General features: G+C 32.3%; 2 protein-coding genes and 2 pseudogenes across 2 annotated transcripts in view; 2 read left to right on the top strand and 2 right to left on the bottom strand.

Annotated features, from left to right (window-relative positions):
- Window positions 1-23,742, top strand: part of LOC125853235 (receptor-like protein Cf-9) — a 333,480-nt gene that overhangs the window by 18,823 nt on the left and 290,915 nt on the right. The window lies entirely within an intron of this gene.
- The window catches only part of LOC125859768 (putative pentatricopeptide repeat-containing protein At1g10330), a 157,580-nt pseudogene continuing 143,643 nt past the window's right edge, over window positions 9,806-23,742 (bottom strand).
- Window positions 17,185-17,790, top strand: LOC125859817 (receptor-like protein 9DC3). Its single transcript, XM_049539652.1, has one exon. The coding sequence runs from the start codon at window positions 17,185-17,187 to the stop codon at window positions 17,788-17,790; it is 606 nt and encodes a 201-aa protein (XP_049395609.1).
- On the bottom strand, window positions 19,883-20,858 carry LOC125859808 (putative pentatricopeptide repeat-containing protein At1g10330; annotated as a pseudogene).

Genomic DNA, 23,742 nt, shown 5'->3' with positions numbered 1-23,742 from the left:
TTTTATTATCGGGTTATCGGTTCTTAACCATACGCGTACCCTCTAGGATAAAAGATTGCAGTACTTTTGCTTCAAAACTAATTATACCGTGAGGGACTTTATGTGTTTCAATGTATACAAAGGAGAAATTAAGGATGGTCAATTACTCGTGCAAAGAAAAAGACCGAAGAGGAAGAGAACTTGGGACCTGTTTACGGTCTGCAGAGAAGAATTTTTTGAGCCAATGACTTTTTTAAATTTTTTTTTTTTTTTTATCAAATATGATATTTTGATAAAAACAATTAATTAAAGGATTTTAATAGAGTATTGGAAAGGGTAAAGTTGTCAAATTGTATTTTATTACATTAATGAAAAATAGATTAAAAAGAATTGTTACAAAATATTTAAAATAAGGGAGGTATGTGTAATATCGCAAACCTCGAGGGAGGTCAATGTGATTGAGCGAAATGTGAGGGAGGTCTCTGAAATAATACTCAAGGTGAATTTTTCTGCATTATGTCTAATAGTACAAATTTGACAAATAAGACTAATAATGCATAACAATGTGGGTCTGAACTACTTGTAGAGACTTGGGATTATGACGTTTTAAGACGGATAATGTATCAAACAAAATTGTATTATTACAATTGTTTTCATAATAGTCTAAAAAATATTGTTCAATGGAATTTCACTAGAAAATGTGATACGTGACAACTCAAAAGTTGACTGGAAGTGACTAGATGAGCTACTTGGACTTGATTAGATGTAGTAGATTTTTCCTTGCTTAATTTGTGGTTCACAATAGAGACAGTTTTACTGTGGTTCCAAGGATCCCTTTCACTTTTCTTTCTCCTTTAAGGATATAAATTGATTTGATAATTGTTTCCTACTGTTGAGATAATATTCAAAGGGTGATTTTTTCTGCATTGTGTTGGATAGTTATATGTAGTACTATTTGATAAATTAGATTAACAGTGCGTAATAATTGTGTCAAAACTACTTGCAGAGACTTGGGATTGTGATGATTTAGACTGATAAGGTATCAAATAAAATTGTATTATTACAAGTGATATGATTTTGTGTAGTACCTTTCATTTAAACTTTCTATGTGATGACTTGACTTAATACTCCCTCTTTCCCATTTTATGTGAAGTACTTTGACTCGGCACAGAGTTTAAGAAAGAAAGAAAGAAAGACTTTTAAAACTTGTGGTCCAAAATGAATGATAGAAATTTGTGTGGCTGTAAATCATTTCATTAAGGGTAAAATAAATATTTTATAGTTAAATTGTTAGTTAATATAGAAATGTGTCATTCTTTTTTGAACTGACTAAAAAGAAAAGTAAGTCACATAAATTGATACAGATGGAGTAATTTGGAACTTTTGATATTTTTCAACAATCATTTGGATTCATGTGCAATGACTCGTGCATTGAGTTGAGAATATAAAGTTGACAGTTTAAAATTTGAGTGAAGTGACTAGGTGGGCTCCTCAGAATTGATTCTCAAAGCGACAATTTATAGTAGATTTTTCTTTGCATAATTTGTGGTTCATCAAAATTACATTCATACATCACATTCGTTGGTGTTTCACCATATTTGTCTTTCTAGACTTAAATCAATTCCACCAAAATTTAAAGTGATTTTTTACTAGATTTATTATTAACCTATAAGTCAAGGTCTTTATATCAATTAACACTCTTAACCTAACTAAACAAGTTTTTTTTTTTTTTTGAATTTTCAACTTAATTGTTTTTGTCTAGGCCCATACATCACCATCCGCTCTTATAGACTATTATTTTTTTTCTCTAAAATTTAAATTGATTAAAGGGAAACTGACCTGTTATACCCTTCAATTGTATCATTTAGATTTTATATATCACTTGTTATAAAAGTGACTCATATATATCCTTATTGTTACACAAATAACTCATATATACCACTTTCCTTTAACGAAAGTGAAAAAAATTAATTTCAAATTATTTAGATAAAAAAGTATTCTTGTAGGGGTATATTTGGTCCTTCTCACATATTTCTTTCTTCTTCTTTTTTCTTTTTTGATTCAACAACTAATTTAAATTTATTATTTTGATGGTAAATATATTTTTTAAGGAGCTTTCTTATAAATTTATCATAGATGCCCCAATTTTTTATAGATACAAAATATAAATTATAATATAGCTGAAAAAATGGTTTTAAATATTTTCTTACTTTTTTTTCCATTCACACTCCTTTCTTTTTATTTCTCATACTTTTACAATGAAGAATGAAATAAGTCAATAAACTCTTGTGTAAGAAGGATCATAAATAACCCTACATGATTATTAAAAAAATCAAGGGAAAAGAGACTAATATACCCTCAACTTTGCGATTTTAGAGTAGATATACCATTTATTAAAAAAGTGATACATATATACCCATGTTGTCTAACAAATTGTGCATATTTATCCCTTTCTTTAACATATATATAATACGGGTTTTAAATTTCAAAAAAATCACGTGGCTTTCAAAAATTATCTCACATCTTTTTCATGCCTCTTGACCCAACCCAAATGAAAAAAGCTCAATTCCTTTTCTACTTAGTCATAAAATAATTTAATCTGAATAGATGAAGAACCGAGTTTTATTTAATTGGGTCGGGTCTAGGTGGGTAAAAAATGAATGAAGTAATTTTTTAAGCCACGTGACATTTTCGGAATTTAAAAACTAGTTTAAAGTTTTTTTAAAAAGTAGTCAGTTAATAAAGAGGGTAACTGTACACCACCTATTAGACGAGGAGGGTATATATGCACCACTTTTAACGAGGATATAATTGCTCTAAATCGCAAAGTTGAGGGGCATATTTTCCCCCTTTGCCCTACAATTAAAAATCAAGAAAATAAATTTAAAAATCTGGTGCATAAACCATAACAATTTTCTTCTAACCAATAAAAAGATAGATTTTTGAGTAGAATAGTATTCATTGGTCTATACACCAAGCAATATACTTATCCTGACCAATCAAAAGTTTTGTGAATACTCTTATTCCATCCAATAAAAAATCTTTAAGGATTTTTTACTTGAAATTTTGTTTTCAAGGTCAATCAATGTATTCTTATCTTAGTAATTGAAGTCTTTTGATATATTGGCGTGAAAAGTTTTTGTCAAGGCATATACACCAATGAATACTATTCTACTCTCGCTCTAAGAAATTAAAATTGATTAAAGAATTATTTCCTGTTGTTAAAGCTAATATTATGAAATATATGTAAAAAAAAAAAATTAAAAAAGTGTCATTTATTTTAACGCTTTAATCTTTATATGTTTTATTTGTTTTCCTTTAATCTTTGACATCTATCTAAAATTAACTTATATTAAAACTAGACATTGAAATTAAATTTGAATTCAAATTCAAAGGAAAGACGTTGAAAATAAAATAAATAGAAAAACAAGAGAAACCAATGAAAGAAGGTAACGAATTGAAAAAATTATTACGTGTGTTTGAGAAAATTTTAAATATACGGCAAAGAAAAATAAAAAACATACTATGTATATTAACTTATTTTATATATCAGGCAGGGAAAATAAAAGGGCTATTTTTTTAAAAAAAAAATAATACATATATACATGTGGTGTGACATGTATATCACCACAACTAATTCATTGAGTTGTGGCTCCACATCAGCACATAGATGCTAAGAAATATAGAGGAAAAAAAGTTTAGGGTGATAATAGGACCCTGTAAATATAGAGTGTGTCCTTGAAATTTCAGTCATAATTCAAGTGATACTTGTGATTTTTCCTAATTTAGAATGATTAAATAATTGTCTCCAATTGTTAAAGCTAATATTCTCAAGGTGCATTATTCCGCATTACGTAGGACTGCACAATAGTTAAATCTAGTACTATTTGATAAATAAGATTACTAGTGTGTTATAATTTGGTCAGGACTACTTGCACCAAAGATTGATTGTGACATTTATGACATTCAATAGGTTACAAACTTGTAGTTATGCCCGGATTAGATGTAATTAATCTTGCATAGAATCAAATAGTATACCAAAGTAGTTGTTATTTTCCCCCATCTCTTCTATCTTTAGTGGATAAAGTTATCTGATACTCATGGCTAGTGACACTCGTGACCGGTGAAAGATGGCTCGAGTTCACCCTTACACTTTTACAGTTTAAGCATTCACTTGTCGTGGCAGACTATAGACTGTATCCACTTTATTTTTTTGTGATTGTAGTCTGAATCCATTTAGTAGAATTTAGTCGTGTGAAAGATTTTTCAAATTTTATAAATGTAGAATCCCCTTAAATTCGTCATATATTTATTTCTTTATATTTTAAATCCATCACAAGACGAGTTAGTTGTACGTAGTTCCTATGCTTTGAATTTTTGACAACTTGTTAATCTGTTGTATATGTTGGATGTGATTAAGAGTGGCACGAGAAACACCACGTATAATATGCCTTTATTTTTTTAAAAAAAAAATATTCCTTTTATTTTCTTTGCCTGATATATAAAATAAGTTAATATACATAATATGTTATTTTATTTTATTTTTCTTTGCCTTGTATTTAAAATTTTCTCAAACACACCTAATATTTTTTCATTTCGTTACCTTCTTTCATTGGTTTCTCTTGTTTTTCTATTTATTTTATTTTCAATATCTTTCCTTTGAATTTGATTTTAAAATTTAATTTCAATGTCTATTATTGAATATAATTTAATTTTGGAATAATGCATAAGTACCCTCTAGACTACGATCGAAATTGCAGAGACACACCTAAACTTAACTAGAGTCCTATTACCCCCTAAACTAATTTAAATTTAAAATGGAATAAATACACCACAAACGCTATAGACAAGTCATAGAGAGGGTGCACACTCTCTTGAAGGCAAATGATGAGTGCACAAATTAAAGACATGTCATTTTTTGATTGATAACTTTATAATTAGTTAGTACACATATTTATTGATAATAAAACTTATATATATTTAATTATTTATTTCGTTCTTTGTAAAATATTTATTTTAATTTCTTTTCACTTTAAATTTTTTTAATTAATTAATTATCTTTTCACTTTTAATAATTTTTAAAAAAGTATGCGTATTATTTTTTTAAAAAAATAATTTAAAAGTATTCTTTAATGTTAAACGTTTTAATTTTTTTTTTTATCGTTTATTTGATTTTCTTCACTTATTTTGATATCCGTTCAAAATTAACTTATTTTAAATACAAGACATTTGGAATTAAAATTGAAATCAAATCAAAACGAAAGACAAAGAAAATAAAATCAATAGAAAAATAAATGAGCAAAAACAATGAATGTAGATAAAAAAAAAAAGTTTCAATACAAGATATATCACATGTATATCACCACAACTAATTGAATATCAACAAACAAGTAAAGATCAGAGGGATAGAAAGAATATTTTTTAAAATTAAATTCACATAGAATTAAATTTTTGTTTATCTTTTCCGAAGGAATAAAAAAGAGCAAAAATATAAAATCTAGATAAATAAGCCTAGTGTTTAAATGTCATACCACTCCCACTTTTTTATGTAATTAAATTTGCCCCGGTATAGTTACTTGGAAAAATCAACAAAAAGATTTGATCAATATAATGTCTCCATAGTTGTCATGTATGTTGACTTGATTGGAATATGTCTAAATCAAATTAAAAGTTGGTCCCAAAGCTGGAAACTGAGGTTCCTTAAAAAGGACAAAGACTCAAAGTCTACTTCGTCCTACTTTTAGGGCTCGTTTGATAGCTACTTCCTCCATTCACTTTTACTTGTCACTTTTTCCTAAAATATTATTAGAATGTGTGAGTTAAAGCCACAAGATTAATGAATATTATTAATATAAGTTATGAAAATGAAGAGGTGCAGATATGGAGTTGATTTTAGATGAAAAAGTATTTTTTAAAAATGATTTTATGAAAACAAATTAATAGATAAAGGGTATTTTTGTAATCCAGCTTTTAACTTAAATTCTCCAACTTATAGAGAGCACTCACCCCTCCCCCTCCGAATGGTGCCCCACCGGATGGAAAACAAAAAAAAAAAGCTAATATTCTTAAGGTGCATTATTCCGCATTGCGTAATAATCGAGTCAGAAGATAATATTCTCAAGGTGAAATATTCTGCATTGCGTAATAGCTGGGTTAGAAAGTTGAGATTATGATTCCATTGAAAAGGAATCAAACAAAATTGTGTTATTACAAGTGACAAATTTTTTGTATTATTACATTTGGATTTTGTGCAATGACTTGTGCAGTGAATTGAGATTTTTATACAAGTGTTTATTACCTCAAATATTTTACTTAATTCTTTATTTTTTTGAAATTGCAGGTTACATAAAGTGTTGTTTTTTTTAATGAATGATATAATACTAGTGATTAAAACACCTTTTATTTTGAGAGTTCGGTGCACAAAACATCCGCACGTTTTCACACATTTTATCGATATTATACCATCACATCATTTAAAGCCAATTAATTATGGTAACCTTAATTGAGCATGATATTATTATTTAATAAAAAATGGATTTTTTTACTTGAAATATTGTTGTCAATGTCTGTACACCAAACAATACACTTATCCTAACTAATTAAAACTTTTGTGAATTTTTACCTTTGCAATGTAGAGTTGATATAATTATCGTTACAAAGGTGGCTCACATTTGGTCTAACGAAAGTGAAAATTTAATTTTAAATTTATTTTTATTTGACTTTTATTTTTATTTTAAGAAAAAATAGTTTTTGGATTTATTATTTTAATTGGCAAACTTATTTCTCACACATTTACTTGTAAAATTTATCATAGATTCTCCAATTTATTTGTTTTTTATAGAGACAAATAATTTTAAATTTTTTTCTTACTTTTTTCTCTTTTTCCATTCACATTTTTTTCCTTTCTTATTCTCATATTCTTACCACTAAAAATGAAAGGAAAAAATTAATAAATAAGAATAAGATACTCAAATAATGATAAGCAAATAGACCTAAGGGAGATATTTAAAACTCAAATTACGTATTGAATCAAAGAAGTTAAACAAAAATCATGTGTGAGAAAGATCAAATATACCCTAAATTTTGCTAGAAGGATCATATATACATTAGATAAAAAGGGTATATGAGCAAAAGAAAAATTAAAGTGTCTTGTAAGTTCTATTATTTTGTAAAGAGAGTTAGAGTCTATTTGAATGGGCTTATAGCTTTTGACTTAAAAAGTTAAAGAGTTACACTTAGAAAGGCACTGAACTTAGTTTTATAGTTATGTAGAAAGACTAGTTATGAAGAAATTGTGTCTTTTTTCCAATGGAGAAACTTTTGTAGTTCTTGTGTTTTGTTTCTTTTGAACCTATATGATCCTCGCCTTTTGAGCTAAATAGGGTAAATACTTACTCGTACTGGTCAATTAATTTGTATTCCAATAGAAGTATAAACAGATATTTATTTTGAGTAGTTGTGTGTTCTTTTCCCTTGTTCTGTTTTATTATGTAAAACTAGTAAAATTATTCGCACTTCGCGCGGGATTATCACTTAGAAATAACAACTTTGGTGGCCAACTTGAGTTCTTATCCTCTAACAGAATCTGGACTCAACTTGAATTCTTAGATTTTTCATCCAATTTCCTAACAGGTCCAATTCCTTCTAATGTAAGTGGTATGCAAAACCTATATTCACTCAGGTTGTCATCAAACCATTTTAATGGGACTATACCATCAGTGGACAGATCGCTTCAACCGGACAACACTGAATGTGCTAGATTTGGGGAGCAATAATTTGGAGGGAACAATTCCACTATGTTTGGGTGAGATGAGTGGACTTTGGGTTTTGGATTTAAGCAACAATAGTCTTAGCGGGACAATTAATACAACTTTTAGTATAGGAAACGAACTTATAGTCATTAAATTTGACGGGAATAGGCTAGAGGGGAAAGTCCCGCAATCATTGATCAATTGCACATATTTGGAAGTTGTTGATTTAGGTAACAATGAGTTGAATGACACATTTCCTAAATGGTTGAGAGCCCTATTGAATCTGAAGATTCTAAGACTGAGATCAAATAAGTTCTTTGGCCCTATATAATATTCATCGACTTACAAGTTTGCTCAAATTCGAATCATTGATCTCTCATCCAACAGATTTAGTGGAGATTTACCGGTGAGCCTTTTTGAGAATTTTGAAGCTATGAAAATAAATGGTAAGAACAATGGAACCCGAGAGTATGTAGCAGATATGCAAGGTGCTTATTACACAAGTTCCTTTATAGTGACGACAAAGGGGCAGGATCTAGAACTACCTCGAGTTTTGACTACAAACATAATTATCGATCTCTCAAGGAATAGATTTGAAGGTCATATCCCAAGCATTATTGGAGATCTCGTTGGGCTTCGTACGTTGAACTTATCTCACAATCGCTTGGAAGGTCACATACCAGCATCACTGCACCAATTATCTGTACTTGAATCATTGGATCTCTCATCCAACAAAATCAGCGGAGAAATTCCACAACAACTTGCATCCCTCAAATAACTTGAAGTCTTAAATCTCTCTCACAATCATCTTGTTGGATGCATCCCCAAAGGAAAACAATTTGATACATTTGAGAATAGTTCATACCAAGGAAAAGATGGGTTACGTGGATTTCCACTCTCAAAGGATTGTGGTGGTGATGATGGGGTAGCTCAAACGACGAATCCAGTTGAGCTAGATGAAGAAGGAGGAGGAGATTCATCAATGATCAGTTGGCAGGCAGTTCTCATGGGTTACGGTTGTGGACTTGTTATTGGACTGTCCATAATATACATAATGCTGTCAACTCAATATCCAGCATGGTTTTCGAGGATGGATGTAAAATTGGAACACAAAATTCTTACGAGAATGAGAAGGCACAAGAAAAGACATTAGTGTGTAACCTCGAGGTATCAACTTAATCTCTATCCTTCAGAAGATTACATTTTATATATCCATAAATTTTCTACCTCCTTCATCGTTAAAGCTTTTAACTTTAATTCTTCATTTTTAAAAATTGCAGGATTCAAGTCTACTGCATCGCTGGGATGTAAAAATAGAAGCTTTTATTTTCATAGTTTGTTATTCTGTTGCAACTCAACAAAATTTGATTTCATTTATCTGTAGTATGTAGAAATAAATTGGGAAAATGCATAAGTACCCCCCAGCCTATACCCGAAATCCCAGAGACACACCTAACCTTTACTAAGGTCCTATTACCCCCCCGAACTTAATTTATCTATAATATTATACCCCTTTTCGGCATACGTGGCACTATCCTTGAAAATTTTGTCAACATGCGCTGGGCCCACAAGATAGTGCCACGTAGGCCAAAAAGGGGTAGAATATTACATATAAAATAAGTTCAGGGGGTAATAGGACCTTAGTAAAGGTTAGGTGTGTCTCTGGGATTTCGGGCATAGGCTGGGGGGGGTACTTATGCATTTTCCCAAATAAATTCAGCATTTTCATTTGTGAGGAAAAAACAAGTTCATAAAATTCATCGATATATAATAACGACGACCACAATAGAGTTGGTGTAGCAGTTGAAAAATTTGAGAAACAACCTTGGATACTAAGGTTTAAATCCTAGCAGAGATATCACATTTAGGAAGAAATCCAGCAGAACTGCTTAATTTGATGAGTCATGACTTCATATCGACAATTTTACAAACTAAACTCTACTAACTAAAACTGTGGGCTGGAACCTTGTGTATTCCAGCATCTAACATTGTTCTTTCCCATCTCTCTGAGCCAATATAAATTCTTTAGAGTTGCACATAACGCCCAAAAGTTGTGCTACTTCATTTCCCAACTCAATAGCTCCACCAAGTCTACAAGCACCCATCAGAGCCCCCCAAGACAGTAGCATCAGCTTCAAAAGGCATCTTCTTTATGAAGTCGTATGCTTCCTGCAGTAGATCAACCTCACAACCATAATGTTTCATCTTAGCTGCAAGTCCAAATTCATGTGACATTGCTTCAAACAATTAGAACCCGAAATCGACAAGCTTGGCACACAGACAAGCTGATAGAACTGCCACGAAGGCAATCTCATTTGGTTGCAGCCCCTTTTACTCTCATCTTTGTTGCGAATATAATGAAATAATAGCTTAAGCTTTTAGATGAGATGGTCACACACTTCAGCAATCTTGACATACATCGTTAATGCTAGGGAAGAAATCATAGCATTCCATGTGCAAACCTGCTCCATCGCATCAAATACCTGTGTTACAGCAAATGGTTAAAAATACATGCAAGGCCTCGTACTATAAAGAGCACGCAGTTTAAAATACATGCAAGGCCTGCTAACAAGCTCTCATTAAATGATAAGCACGAGCAAAAATGAAAGACCATCGATTTGAGCGACAAAATCAAAGACCACACCGAAATAGGGACAATCCGTGCAAAAACTTCTATCAATTTAGGACAGAAAATAAGATCTTTAAAATCACCAGAAGTGCAGATCCAAACCAATTTACAAGGCGAATTGTTAACATAGACTGACATCAACTGCACAAAATTCTGAACGAAGAAACAATTAATACAGTGTAATATTGTTGGCTTTGGGCAAAACATGCACAGTTTTCTTCCAAATGTCTCCAATCATATTGCAATCAGTTCACTACAGCACCCACTGCTCTAGCCTAATAAGAGTATCACTTCACTTTATACACATCTTCTTTTTCTTATCAACTTCTAATGCGAGATTTTGTTCATACACCCAACCAACATAACATCGAGGTATTCCGTCACAGTTATCATATGCAGCTCATACCTGCAGATTTATCACCAAAATAACACTCCGCTTCATCACTTCCTCCAGTTCCAAAGTTGTGAAAATATGAATTTGGAAAAGTAATTAACAGACTTTATTATCTTGTTCACTTTCAGTATTCCCTGGAACACAAATTAATTCCCAAAGTAGACAAATAAGCTCACCAAAGTTGTGAAATGCTTACATATGTATCCTGAGAGACAGTTGGAAACAAAAAAGAAGAAGAGAAAGCAGAGTAACAAGTGTTGGGACTTTCATTTAAATCTTTCTTGAAATGACTTGAGAAAGATTAAATAGTCTTTACATATTGTGCGACACGTTGAATGTGAATGTGTAATTGACAACTCTAAAATTGACTGAACATGACTAGGTGGCCTTCCTGGAATTGATTACTTCAAAGCTAAACTTAAATGTGCATATTAAATTTCTTTGCTTAATGTGTGCTATATAGGATTTGTTATCTGGCAATTAGTTTTCTTTGTAACGAACTGAATGTTGCTGCAGCAAATTAATAGAAGTTCATTGATACCACAATTTCCACCTGCATCAAACAGTTCAGAAGCTGTTGTTTGATTATTGTATCGGCATAAGAGACCAATGGATTCAGTCATATCCAAAAATTCTTTCATGGAACAAGAGCACAGATTGTTGCTCTTGGGGTGGAGTTCATTGTGACGAGATGACAGGACAAGTGATTGAGCATAACCTCACTTGCAGCAAACTTCAAGGCAAGTTTCATTCCAATAGTTGCCTCTTTCAACTCTCCAATCTCAAAAGGCTTGATTTGTCTTATAATGATTTTTCTGGGTCGCTCATTTCACCTAAATTTGGTGAGTTTTCTAGTTTGACGCATCTTGATTTGCTTCTTACAAGTTTTACAGGTCTAATCCCAGCAGAAATCTCTCACCTTTCTAAATTACGCGTTCTTTGTATCCGGAATGATTATGGGGTTAGATTCGGACCTAACAATTTTGAATTGCTCCTGAAAAACTTGACCCAATTAAGAGAGCTCGACCTTAACTTTGTGGACATCTCCTCCACCTTTCCTCTAAATTTCTCTTCTTATTTAACTCTATGACTTCCCTACACACAGTTACGTGGGATATTGCCCAAAAGAGTTTTCAACCTTTCCAACTTAGGATCTCTGGATTTAACAAACAGTCCCCGGCTCACAGTTAGATTTCCCACGAAAAAATGGAATACCAGTGCTGTCGTGTCGTAATTGTCCTATCTTTAGAAAAATTGCTTTTTTGAAATGTTCTAAGTATAAAACAATTTGAGAAAAATACTTAGAAAGAGTCGCCACTTAATTTTTTAAAGAAATTAAGAAAACTTATAATTTTCAAAGATTTAAACAGAAAAAATCATTTGATAATGCCAAAGGGGGGTTCGGGGCTCAATTTACACTTCGAGAAAGGTTTAAGCATTCGAAGTGTCCGCTAACATGCGGTTGACCTGCGACTTGACTTAAAATATATTTGACTATTTTTTAGAAAAAATAATAACATAAAAAAATATATAATAATTTACACTAATCGATTAAGTTTGAAAAATAACTAAGAAATGAACCATTTTTATTCTATCTTTTAGAGGAAGAGACCTAAAATGAAAATATTTGAATTAAGGTGCAAGTGATTAGAAAATTAATAAAACTAGACTAATTAGAATTTATTTAGTTCAAAAAATAAATTAAACCAATTTAATAAATTAAAGCATGAAAAATCTTTTTTTTTTTTTGAATTAATTGATTAACCCTTTTGAGAAAATGACTTAAGTAAGTATATATATATATATATATCTATATTTTTTTTTTATCATTATTATTAATCAATTGAAAAAGGTTTTGACTAACACATTTTTAAAGTTTATTAAAAATAAATAAAATATATATATACTTTAACTTAGAACAATTTTGAAATAAAAAAAAATGATTTAAATGAAGAAAAACCCTTAAAGAACGTATCTATAAAAATATTTAGGAAAATAATTTAACATAAGATATATAATATTTTACGATATTCGATTAACTTTGATAAACATAGTTAAATAAAGAATAATTTTTAAATTTTTTTGGAAAATTGGATCTTAATTGAAACAACTTGGTCAATTAGGATTTTAACAAAAACTAGGTTAATTAAAATTTATTTGCGTCATTTTTTAGAAATAATAATTCGAACCAACTCGGTAGACAAATCAAGACATTATTTTAATCCAAGTAAAGATAAGTGAAAGTTTTGACTAGAATATTTGAATAAGCATAAGAGTTGATAAAAAAAATGAGTTATTTTTAAAGAAACTAACATAAAGAACATGGTTTATCTTTTGGGGAATTTAATTAAATTAAGTCGCAATTTAAAAGAAAACAAACAAATAAATAATCACACAATTAAATAAGTTAGAAATTGAATTTGGGCCTCCTTTTTTGGGCCATTTTCGTTGTAATCTCTGGGGATTTACTCAATCCCGTTTTGGTATACAACTGATGTATATCAGTGTATATCGGCATGTATATCAGCCCTTTTCATGTATCTCTTGCTTCCGAACACCTATATGTCGCCTCAGCCCTGTATTTTTACGTTTTGGGCCTTAATGTCAGCGTATACCGTTGTATACTGAGTGTATACTGACCACTTTCGGCTTTTCGGGACCTGTAATTTAACTTTCCAGCAACTCAAACAAGATGAAGCTGACTCGAAATAACTCAAGGATATGCAAGAGATGAGTCCAAAGGGACTCGGATGGAGTTTCGCATGCAAAACATAAAGTAAAACAAAGAGATTAGCATTTGTAAATTATTCAAGTTTAAGAATTAAGCTCAAATTTTGCAAAGAGAACCAAATGAGACACAGTGAATCATTAGAAAAGACCATAGCGATCACATGAGGAAAACAACAATAAACAATTATGGAAACATGGGGATAAATTGCATACTCATCCAAAACTAAAAAAAGAAAAACACTAACAAGACGTAAATTAAAAGAATTAATAATCCCAAGGGAGCAAAGATTCACGCCAAACAGCACTCTATGCAGATTTTTGATACTATAGGAGTTTAAATCAAGCTTGCGAGGATAAGAAATGAGGCTTAGAAAAAATAAAAAATAAAATAAATTATAGTAACCAAAGAAATCAGAGTGTTAACCAAACTTGAAATTCATAGATAACCTTTTAAACATAGCAAACTAAGACCAATCCAAATATACATCACCAAAGGTATGCTTGACAAGGATAATAATTCTATATATGTTAATGGAAATGCTTGAGTCGCATAAAAAATGAATTAAGAATGGGCATGCGATGACTCTAATCCATACTTGAAACAATAACTTCTAAAGCCAACATAATTACAGAGAAGAGGAGAGCAAACCAGTGACTTGACTATATGCTTCACCAAGAAAGAAACAACTTATAACATGCTCCTAAAATAAAACCCAACTCATCGATTTAGATAAGAATTAGCGAACTTAAACCTCGTTAAAGATCCAACTCAAATGACTACATTCTAATCCAAAAGACTCATCTCGCACTTGTATTAAATCAGACCGTCAACTAGTTCATTATCTTCACGGAATGGAGAGGCTTCACCTTCAAACCTTTCTATTAACTAGTTCAAATAATCATGCTACATCTAAACATGAAAAGCAGATTAGCTTTCAAAAGTAGGAATAATACACGAGAAGTATTTGAATGCCTATTTTAATACCTATATTGAGCAGGGGATATATAGGGAGAAAGAATTCCAAGTACTGGAGACCAAATAAGCATGAAGAGAACTCACACTAAGCAAATAAATAAATAAAAAGACAACGAGTAAGATTATCGAGCAATATACGAATCGATTTTAGATGAGTATAACGATTTACAGTCAAAGAATTATATACACCAAAACTTACAGTTTAAATTTAAGTCAACTAAAACAACGCTATAAGAAGTCTCAAATTAAGACATTAAGAACTCGAAGGACAGAAACATACTACGACGAATAACGCCAAGTCAAAATAGCAAAGGCGAAAAGAGTATTGTAAAGGGAAGAGCTTTACCTCTTCCGGGTCAGCGAGACTACGACAAACGAGTTGAGAGCAGCGACTCTTCTATCACGAGATCTCAATATGAACAGCAAGCCAAGAGAATCGGAACTTAGAATAGAAAGACTAAATGCGAAATTCTAAAGTGTAAGATGCTTATTTGCTGAAAATTTAAACTTCGAAAAAAAAAAAAAAAAAACTCCCCCCTCTCTCAATAGTGATCAAAAGAGATTAATATATAGATGGAAATTAGGGGGAAATCGGGTGAAAATCTCAATTTTTTTTTGAATTCCTTCTGCCCCTTTTCCAGACAACAGTGGAAGGGGATGGGGAAAAAGCTGAATTCCGCCAAAAGGGGTTGCTAGGGTATGGGTTTTGCAGGGTAGTTGGACGAAATTTCGGGTTTGCAGCGCGATCTCCGCTGGGATTTCGTCTGGCGTCGGTCGTGTTCTTCGCTGGAGGAAGACGTTGGTATAGAGGTGGGGTATTGTTGGTATGTTTGTATTGCTGCTGATGTATGTTGGTGGTCTAGTGGATTCAATTTGAGAAAGGGGAGAAGTGGGCTGAAAAAATGAAAAGAAAAGGCCCAAAAATAGGTATTACAAAGAGTTAGAATAAATTGATTATGTGTGACTAAAATTGTAATTATATAATAGCCCAAACAAATTTCAATTGTAACAAAATCGAACTCAATCGATCAATTTGGTCAAAACTTAAACAAGACGAATTAATATTAATTAATTAACGAGCTTCTTATTTTTTAACGACATAAAATAATTAATTCGATTGCAAAAATGATTAATTTAATCACAACTAATTAATTTGAAATTATAACTATGACTTAGACTAAAGTAAATTAATAAGATATTTAACTAGACATAAAATCTTTTGCGATGATTTTCAAATATTTATAAAATATACTAATTATACACATACATACATACGTACATACATACATACATATATATATATATATTGACAAAATTTACATAAAGAAACTCGAAAAATATTTTGAATTTATAACAAAAACTAATTAACTCAAAATTAGCCATCACTTATATTTAAAATATAATTATTATTTTTTGACGATTTTCGAATAATCATAAAATATACTAATCATATACGTAATTATGTAAAACATACACATCATCTTAAATTTATGAAAAGTGACAAACTATTTAAAAATCTTGCAAACTATATTATTATTATTACTTTTATAAAACTAATTATTTTAAAACTATGACCATAACTAAAATAACGTAACTTAAATAAATGTGCTTTTCAAATCAACAAAATTAAATGAGACAAAATAATATAAAATAAGAATAATTAAACTAATAAAATAAATAACTTATACTTTAAACCAAATCAATTTAATTGAATATAAAACAAACTCTTTTTGAATATAATAATTATATACATAATTATGTAAAACATATATATTATCTAAAAATTATAAAATAAGACGGAACTAGTTAAAATAACTTGCAAACTATATTATTATTATTACTTTTATAAAACTAATTTATTTTATATCGTTTGAAATTGAAGAAGCTCGATAATTAATATATATTGTGGAGGTCCAAAATTGGGTGTCAACAAGTGCATCACTCACGGAGTTATATCTGAATGGTGTGAATTTCACTGGTAAGATACCTGAATCATTTAGCCATATAACTTTATTGCTTGACTTAGTGATGAGTTCTTCCAATCTCTCGGTGCCCATTCTTAAGCCTCTATGGAATCTCACCAACATAGAGGTTTTGGACCTTCAAAATAACCATCTTGAAGGACCAATTTCTCCGTTCCTGAGATTTGCAAAGCTCAGAGAGTTCTCACTTAGAAAGAACAACTTCGATGGCCAATTTGAGTACTTACCCTTTAACAGAAGCTGGACACAACTTGAAACCTTGGATTTTTCATTCAATTTCCTAACTGGTCCAATTCCATCGGACGTTAGTGGACTGCAAAACCTGCAATCACTCAGCTTGTCATCAAACCAGTTAAATGGGACTATACCATCCTGGATATTCTCCCTCCCTTCACTATTTGATTTAGACTTATGTGAACCATTTCAGTGGAAAGATTCAGGAGTTCAAATCCCAAACATTGTTTTCCATTTCTGTAAAACAAAATCAGCTGGAAGGTCCTATTCCAAAGTCATTCCTAAACCAGCAGGGACTATATTATCTTATTCTTTCTCAAAATAATCTCAGTGGACATATTGATTCAGCCATCTGCGATCTGAATTTGGGAAGTTGTAATTTGGACGGAACAATCCCACAATGTTTGGGTGAGATGAGTGAACTTTGAGTTTTGGATTTAAGCAACAACAATCTTAGTGGGACAATTAATACATATTTTAGTATTGGGAACCAACTCAGAGTCATTAAAATGGATGGGAATAAGCTAGAGGGGAAAGTCCCACGATCTTTGATCAATTGCAAATATTTGGAATTCTTTGATTTAGGTAACAATGAGTTGAATGACACATTTCCAAAATGGTTGGGAGCCCTACCTGATTTGCAGATTTTAAACGTGAGATCAAATAAGCTGCATGGCCCTATAAATGATGCAAGGACTGCCAACTTGTTTGCTAAAATTCTAGTAATAGATCTCTCATCCAATGGATTAAGTGGAGATTTACCTATGAGCCTTTTTGAGAATTTTCAAGCCATGAAAATGATTGGTGAGAACATTGGAACCCGAGAATATGTAGCAGAAACATATTCTACTTTATACACAAGCTCTTTGATAGTGACAACAAAGGGACTAGATCTTGAACTTCTTCAAGCTTTGACTACGGACATAATTATCGATCTCTCAAGGAATAGATTTGAAGGTTCTGTCCCAAGTATTATTTGGGATCTAACTAGACTTTGTACGTTGAACTTATCTCATAATAACTTGAGAGGTCATATACCAGCATCAATGCAACATTTATCTGTACTTGAATCATTGGATCTCTCATCCAACAAAATCTGCGGAGAAATTCCATAACAACTTGTATCCCTCACATCACTTGAAGTCTTAAATCTCTCTCACAATCATCTTGTTGGATGCATCCCCAAAGGAAAACAATTTGATACGTTTGAGAACAGTTCATACCAAGAGAATGAAGGACTGCATGGATTTCCTCTCTCAAAAGATTGTGGTGGTGATGATGGGGTACCACAAGCGACAAATCAAGTTGAGCTAGATCAAGAAGGAGGAGATTCACCAATGATCAATTGGCAGGCGGTTCTCATGGGCTACGGCTGTGGACTAGTTATTGTACTGACCATAATATACATAATGTTGTCAACTCAAAATCCAGTGTGGTTTTTGAGGATGGTTTGATCAATTGGAACACAGAATCATTACGAGAATGAAGAAACACAAAAAAAGATATGTAACCTCCAGGTATTCAACTTGATCTTTTTCATTCAAAAACTTATTTCTTTATATAGCAATGAATTTTATATTTCCTTCATCCTTGAAGCTTTTGACTTTAATTCTTCCTTTTTTAATAATGCAGGATTCAAGCCTAATATGTTGTGGTGAAGCAAATATAAGCCTTCATCTTTCACAATCGGTGATGTTTGTGTAGTGTTCGTAATAAAGACATGATTTTTCTTCCTTTGAGACTCATCCATATTTGTTTTCTTTTCTTATTCTCTTTTGAGGTTTATTACATGGAGACTGTTAGCTTGAGTTCATCCTAACTATTAGTTGAGTTATTGGGCTCAACCGCAAACTCAGTTCATAAATTTTGAAGTTATTATCTTATCTTTTTCTTAATTACATTGTTAGAGTGGGTAGGAGTCCTTCAAGCTCTTATTGCAGGCACTTGAAGCCCCTTTGATTTCTATTTCTCTCAACTATGCCACATGACATCATAACACAAACATCGAATACCTCACTTTAAGTTCACAAAAATAAAAATCTGTAGTTACTAGTTACAGTGTTCAAATATATACGGACTCATGATCGTCTTTCATCAAAGGATTGAAGAAATATCAGGAAATCATGGACCAAAGTTGCAGTCTGCTATCTTAGCAGTTAAAAAGTTGGAGCAACAACCTCGGAATTAGAATCCTAGAAGAGGTGATACTGGAAGAACGCTTCCCTAAGTCTCGGATGATAAAGTTATCTAATATGGTGGAAGGTAGACGGTACCTATAACAACGTAATAATGTAATAATATAACAACTGGAAAGAGTTCCTTGATTGAATATTCAAAACACTATTACAAACTAAGAAGCTTCAGCAAAGGGAAATAAGAACAACTGTAATGACGTAAAGAAGAAGATGAGGAAACTGGAAGAAGGAAGAAGATAGGGAAGACAAAAACTGATAATTCACTGCCTACTGGTTCCTAGAATATGTTCTGCTATATATAACATTTTATTCCTTTCTAGGCTACTCACGTATTAGGTCTCTTCTAGACAAGATCTGTTAATCTTGTATTGGGCTTTTTGGTTCGTGTATTTCTCCTTAGCATGGTCTCAGGCCCAAGAACGTCTTCAGTTGTGTCTAAGCCCAACTTGTTATCAGAATTCATAACAGTACCGATTGAATTAATCGAGCAGAACACAAGCTGACCTGACCTGGATATCACTACTATACAACTACGCCTCAGTACCTAACAATAACTTGCAAAGAGATACATGCAATAGTGTTTAAAGCCTAAACTAAGATTAGACATGAACACACAATTGAATGATAGAATTGCTAATGATTGAAACCCATATGGATTTGACACTTTACTCGGGAAGGAAACAAACAGAACAACTTGCCTTTAAACGATGTTTTTCATGATCATTTATTGTTCAGATTAATTAACTAGCAAACCGCTCCATAACTTCTCAGGGTAAATAAAAAGATTTAGAAAAACGAAAGTAAAAAACAAAAAGAATTACCTCGCCAAGCAGACTTTGGAACCAGGTTTGCTGTGCATTTTCACAAAAAATGTATCCTCCTTGATCTGTCATGCTATGACATCAGCTTTCTTTAAGCAGTGCTTCAATCTCTGCGCAAAACCAATATGAAGGATCCTTTTAGCTGATTTTAATGAGTTGAGATTTCATCACCAAGCAGGCTCATTGATAATTTCGCAAATAAAAGCTGCTACAGTTATCAGCTCTACTAAATAAAACTGTGGGCCGGAACCTTCTGTATTCCAGCATCTAACATTGCTCTTCTTAAGGAAACGGCGTGATTCCACCTCTCTGCGCCAGCATAAATGCTTGAGAGTGCACATATCGCCCTGAATGATTCGGTTGTGATTTAAGCAATAGTTAAGCTACTTCATTTCCCAACTCAATGGCTCCATGAAGTCTACAAGCACCCATCAGATCCCCCAAGAAAGTAGCATCAGCTTCAAAAGGCATCTTCTTCATGAAGCCATAATGTTCCATCTTAGCTACAAGTCCGAATTCACATGACACTGATTCAACCAATTGAAAACCGAAATTGACAAGCTTGGTACTCACACAAGCTGATAGAACTGCCACGAAGGTAACTCGTTTGGTTGCAGCCAATTTGCTTTTCCCTACCATTCAAAGCTAGGAAAGAAATCATAGCATTCCAATGCAAACCTGCTTGCTAACCATCACATCAAATACCTTCAAAGCATAAACCAAACCTCTCATTCCTTACCATGTACTAGCCTCCCTAGATATAACGCCACACCAACATCCAAAAACGTGCAAGAAGAAAAAATACTAACAAAAGTAGCCTCATTTGGCTTCAATAAACCACACTTCACATCCTCTTGTACCATCATATTCTCGAAAAAACTTAACAGCAACCTCAGGTACCCATGAATCATACTAGTCCATGAATAAACATCTCTATAAGGCATGCGAGAAAACATCAAAAACCCAAACCATATTCCCATTTTCCCCACAAGCATCGCATTATACGAGACAACACATGGTTCAGGAATTTCATCAAACACCTTGCATGCACTCCCGAGACCCGAGTTCGCCTTTGTGGGTGTACAGCCCAAGAAATGACTCCACGATAGTCTCCGATGCTGGCAAAATCAACAGAGACACCTCTATTGCTTTTAAAGTTTTCCTCATCTTCTTGTGCTAGTTAATATAATCAATTTAGCATACAACTGAAAATGAGTCTACTTTCTTCAGATCGATGAATATTTACACTTCACTCTCATCCGAGGTGGTTTTACTTATGTAGAAAGCATATTGAGTTCTGTTTTATTGTCAAATATTTTTACATCAAAATGCTTAGTATATTAATACATCATAATTCTACTTTGATTTGTTTTAGTTGTTTTTATCAACAATACCTTGAAACACTCTGTTGATTATGATTCTTGATTGTGTAGAGAAACAAAGAGTAAAAAAGAAGTGGTTCTATGGAAAGACCTTCTTTTTGACTTGTAAATCAATGTCTATAGACCATGTAATACTCTAATTGTAACCAATTGAAATTTTAATGGATTTTCAATTTGAAATATTTGTTGTCAAGGTCTATACACGAATACTCTTATCATAACTAATCGAACTCTTCTTGATGTTTTGATGTGAAAAGTTATGGCCAAGGTCTATATACAAATTATTACTCTTGTGGACTTTTCTTTCTCCTCTTAAAAAAAAGGAAAAAAAGGCTAAATATGCCATCAAACTTTGAGAAAAGACTTATCAATGTTATCCGTTAAAAGTTTGACTCATTTATGTTATTTCTGTTTGAGAAAAGACTCATCCATGCCATTATTGTTTAACTCCGATTTTGCAAAACCATTTTTTTAAACATGAACAAGACCCCAAACAACACTTGGCTCTTTTCAATTCGGGTTTTGGAATTGAGCCTTTTCCCTATTTCTTTAATATACCCAACCAGAGGCGGATCCATAGTTTGTAGTTTATGGGTTCCTAGAATGACCTCAAGTTAATAATGTGAAATCAGGGGCATATGTAAGTCATTTTTATAACAAGGGGTATATCAACTCCAAATCGCAGACTTGAGGGGCTATATTAGGCTTTTTTTCCCCAAAGAAAACGTAATGCTAGGAAAGAAATCATAGTATTTCCATGTGCAAACCTTCTTGTTAACCATAATAGCAAATAAAGACATTAGTTTTCTTCTGTTGCGACTTATTTTATGTAATGAATCAGTTAGGTATTGTTTACTTCACTTATCTATGTTGGGTATTATTTGCCCTTCTAACTTAAACAACATTTACAATGTAGTTCTAGGGTTTTGAGAGTTTCGGTGGAGGAGAATTTGTGAACCTCCTTGTATTCCGAGTGAATTGGTTGAAGTTATTTCTCTTTATATTTTATACTCTCATATTTATAGTGGATTGCTCATCTCCTTAGTGGACGTAGGTCGACTGACCGAACCACGTTAAATCTTTGTGTCTTTTGGTATATTTCTTGTTTGTCTTCTTACTCGTGGTCTTTCGAGGTTTGCTTTGCTAGCTTCCGCATTGCACCTAAGTATTTTGGTCCTAACAATCTATAATATACTTATTTTATGTAATTAATCAGTTAGGTATTGTTTACTTCAAGAAGAGCAATAAAGTTTATATCAGAACTTATAATTTTCTTTGTAACTAACTGAATTTGTGAGACAGTCAGGCTCTTTTAGAACCAGGTAAAAGAGTAAGACAAAGATTCTTGCCTAAAGGAAAATAAAGATCTAGGAAATAGACGCGTTCTTGAGCTTATGCTCGAAACCAAAGTCAAAGGAGTACTAGATGTTCTGTTACAGCAAGTAGTTAAAAATAAACGCAAGGCCTCGTACTCTAAAGAGCACACAGCAAGCATAATACGTAGGAACTAATTAAATAAGTCATTCTCAATAGCAGAGCTCGGATCAAATTGATGATTATTTCTCATCTTTACAGACAATAAGCTTCTTTCTTATGCAACATGTTTAAGTACTAGTTGTCTGAACAATAGGAGGAGTTTATTACACTGCTGATCAGCTGTGTAATAAACCTCTGCTTTCGGCCTTGTTCAAATTGAGAGTTTTGATGAACTCTCCTTCATTATCCCTGTTGATTTTCGTTTTAATTGCGTTAATGGTTTATTTTGCATTTGGGAACCATTATATGTGCAAGCTGCTGCAATTTTAAACGCCAATACAAGAGACGTAAGATTTCTTCCCAACCTAAATGATGATTTCTTATCCCCTTTACTATTCGTTAGGTATTGAGCCAGAAGAAAACAAGTACAAAGTTATCTCCACAACAAATCATGGTCGAGAAAAGTACATAAAAAATTGAGTTTTAACTTTAGGCATAGACGAATCATTGAAAGAGACTGAAAGCATTCCGTCTCCTGTTCTATTCAAGTCCGGGGTTTGCATCAATGGAGTTATTTATATGTGGTTTTCCGTGGCGGACTTGCTGCATTTGATGTTAAAACAGAAAATTCCAAACTTATTGCATCTGGGATAGCATTTCGCTGGTGCTATTACGAGTTCTTGTGTTTTGTTTCTTGCATCTCGATATCAAGGCTATATGATCCTCGCCTTTTGAGCTAAATAAGGTAAATACTTACTCGTACTAGTCAAAATTGTCCATTTAGGTCGGGAAGATTCTTACTTCTCTTGTGTTTTGTGTGTTCTTTTCCCTTGCTCTGTCTTATAATGTCAAATACTTCCCCTGTATACACCAATGCCACATGCTGTCAGTATGGCAAATTTCACTGTTAACTAACGAAAAACATGAATAAAATCCCAGTAATTCTCTTGTATCGGAATCAGATTTTGTGGATATCCACAGTTGTCACATTGACGCGTTCAGGGAGTAGACACCAAGTCTTTCACCATAAACATGTTATAGCTGCATTTGATGTTAAACATGAAAACTTTGAAATTATCACATTGTGTAATGCATCTCCATGGACCATGGGTGAAGAATTACAATTTGATAGAGGTGAAGGGGAAATTAGCGGTCATACATTATGTGAAATGATTAAGTGGATACTTCGACTT

The sequence above is a fragment of the Solanum stenotomum genome, chromosome 1 (genome assembly GCF_019186545.1).
Source record: "Solanum stenotomum isolate F172 chromosome 1, ASM1918654v1, whole genome shotgun sequence".
In the NCBI taxonomy this organism is placed as follows: domain Eukaryota; kingdom Viridiplantae; phylum Streptophyta; class Magnoliopsida; order Solanales; family Solanaceae; genus Solanum; species Solanum stenotomum.
This window is presented reverse-complemented; position numbering and strand designations above follow the sequence as displayed.

Excerpts from the sequence above, each read along its gene's own strand:
- LOC125859817 (XM_049539652.1), top strand. The coding sequence starts at position 17,185 with ATGGATGGGAATAAGCTAGAGGGGAAAGTCCCACGATCTTTGATCAAT.